This window comes from Fomitiporia mediterranea (genome assembly GCF_000271605.1).
Source record: "Fomitiporia mediterranea MF3/22 unplaced genomic scaffold FOMMEscaffold_2, whole genome shotgun sequence".
Lineage (NCBI taxonomy): Eukaryota > Fungi > Basidiomycota > Agaricomycetes > Hymenochaetales > Hymenochaetaceae > Fomitiporia > Fomitiporia mediterranea.
Genome location: NW_006760387.1, coordinates 2,912,795 through 2,913,684, shown reverse-complemented (window position 1 = coordinate 2,913,684; position 890 = coordinate 2,912,795). Strand labels below are relative to the sequence as shown.

Sequence of the window (890 nt, the reverse complement as noted above, 5' to 3'; positions counted from 1 at the left end):
TAAGTAATGTTTTCGCACAGTTACTATAATACATATTGCTCATATTGCATAGGTCTGAGGCCTCTCCCGACGTTATGTAATAAGATATTTTCAACTGTACTCACAATGAGTTCAGTCCCACAGGTCTCATTTGAAAGCTACGTGCTGAAGGTTGCAGTTGTCATGGGTGGTGCACAAGGAATAGGCTATGCTATCGTCCATAGATTGGCGGACAATGGTTTTGATGTTACCATCAATGATATACCGGCAAAGAAGAAAGAGCTGGATATTGTCGTTGAAGAGGTTCGCAAAAAGGGCCGACGTGCAATTGCCGTCCCAGGTGACGTATCCTCTGAACCTGATGTTGTCGCTCTAGTCGAGAATCATCAGGAAAAAGTCTTAAGGCTTATATTACCTTATAAACATATAAATTATATAAATTTTCTAAAAAATATAAAAGACCATATATCCAACCTCTTAAAATGAGAAAATTATAAAAAGCTATATAAGATACAAAAAGGTATGTACAAATTGTTAATATGAATAAGGTTTATAAGTATTGACAATATGTAAATGAACTTATATCCAACCTCCTAAAATGAAAAGATATTAAAAGAACTTTGTATTTTAACAAGAGTAATATAGTTTTATAATATATACAATCTAATGTAAAGCTTTAAAAGTACTTTGTATATTGTTAGATATTATTATACTTTATAAGAGCTTTACAAGGCTTCAAAATAGTTATAATATTTTACAATCCAGGTATTCATTTATTTCTCTCTTTTTCCTCTTATAATTAAGTATTTACATTTTAATATGCTTGCATTGATTTATTTCTACTACATTTCATTCTAATAATATTGTACTTGTGAAACGATCATGCAGACACGAAAAGAGAGAAAGAAAGG

General features: G+C 31.2%; 1 protein-coding gene across 1 annotated transcript in view; it reads left to right on the top strand.

Annotated features, from left to right (window-relative positions):
- Positions 1 to 105: 105 nt before the first annotated feature.
- The window catches only part of FOMMEDRAFT_75705 (NAD-binding protein), a gene marked incomplete at both ends in the record, with an annotated part of 2,126 nt that continues 1,341 nt past the window's right edge, over positions 106 to 890 (top strand). The window contains one exon of the mRNA XM_007262998.1: positions 106 to 375. Coding sequence (XP_007263060.1) covers positions 106 to 375 — 270 coding nt within the window. The remainder of the gene's footprint in view (positions 376 to 890) is intronic.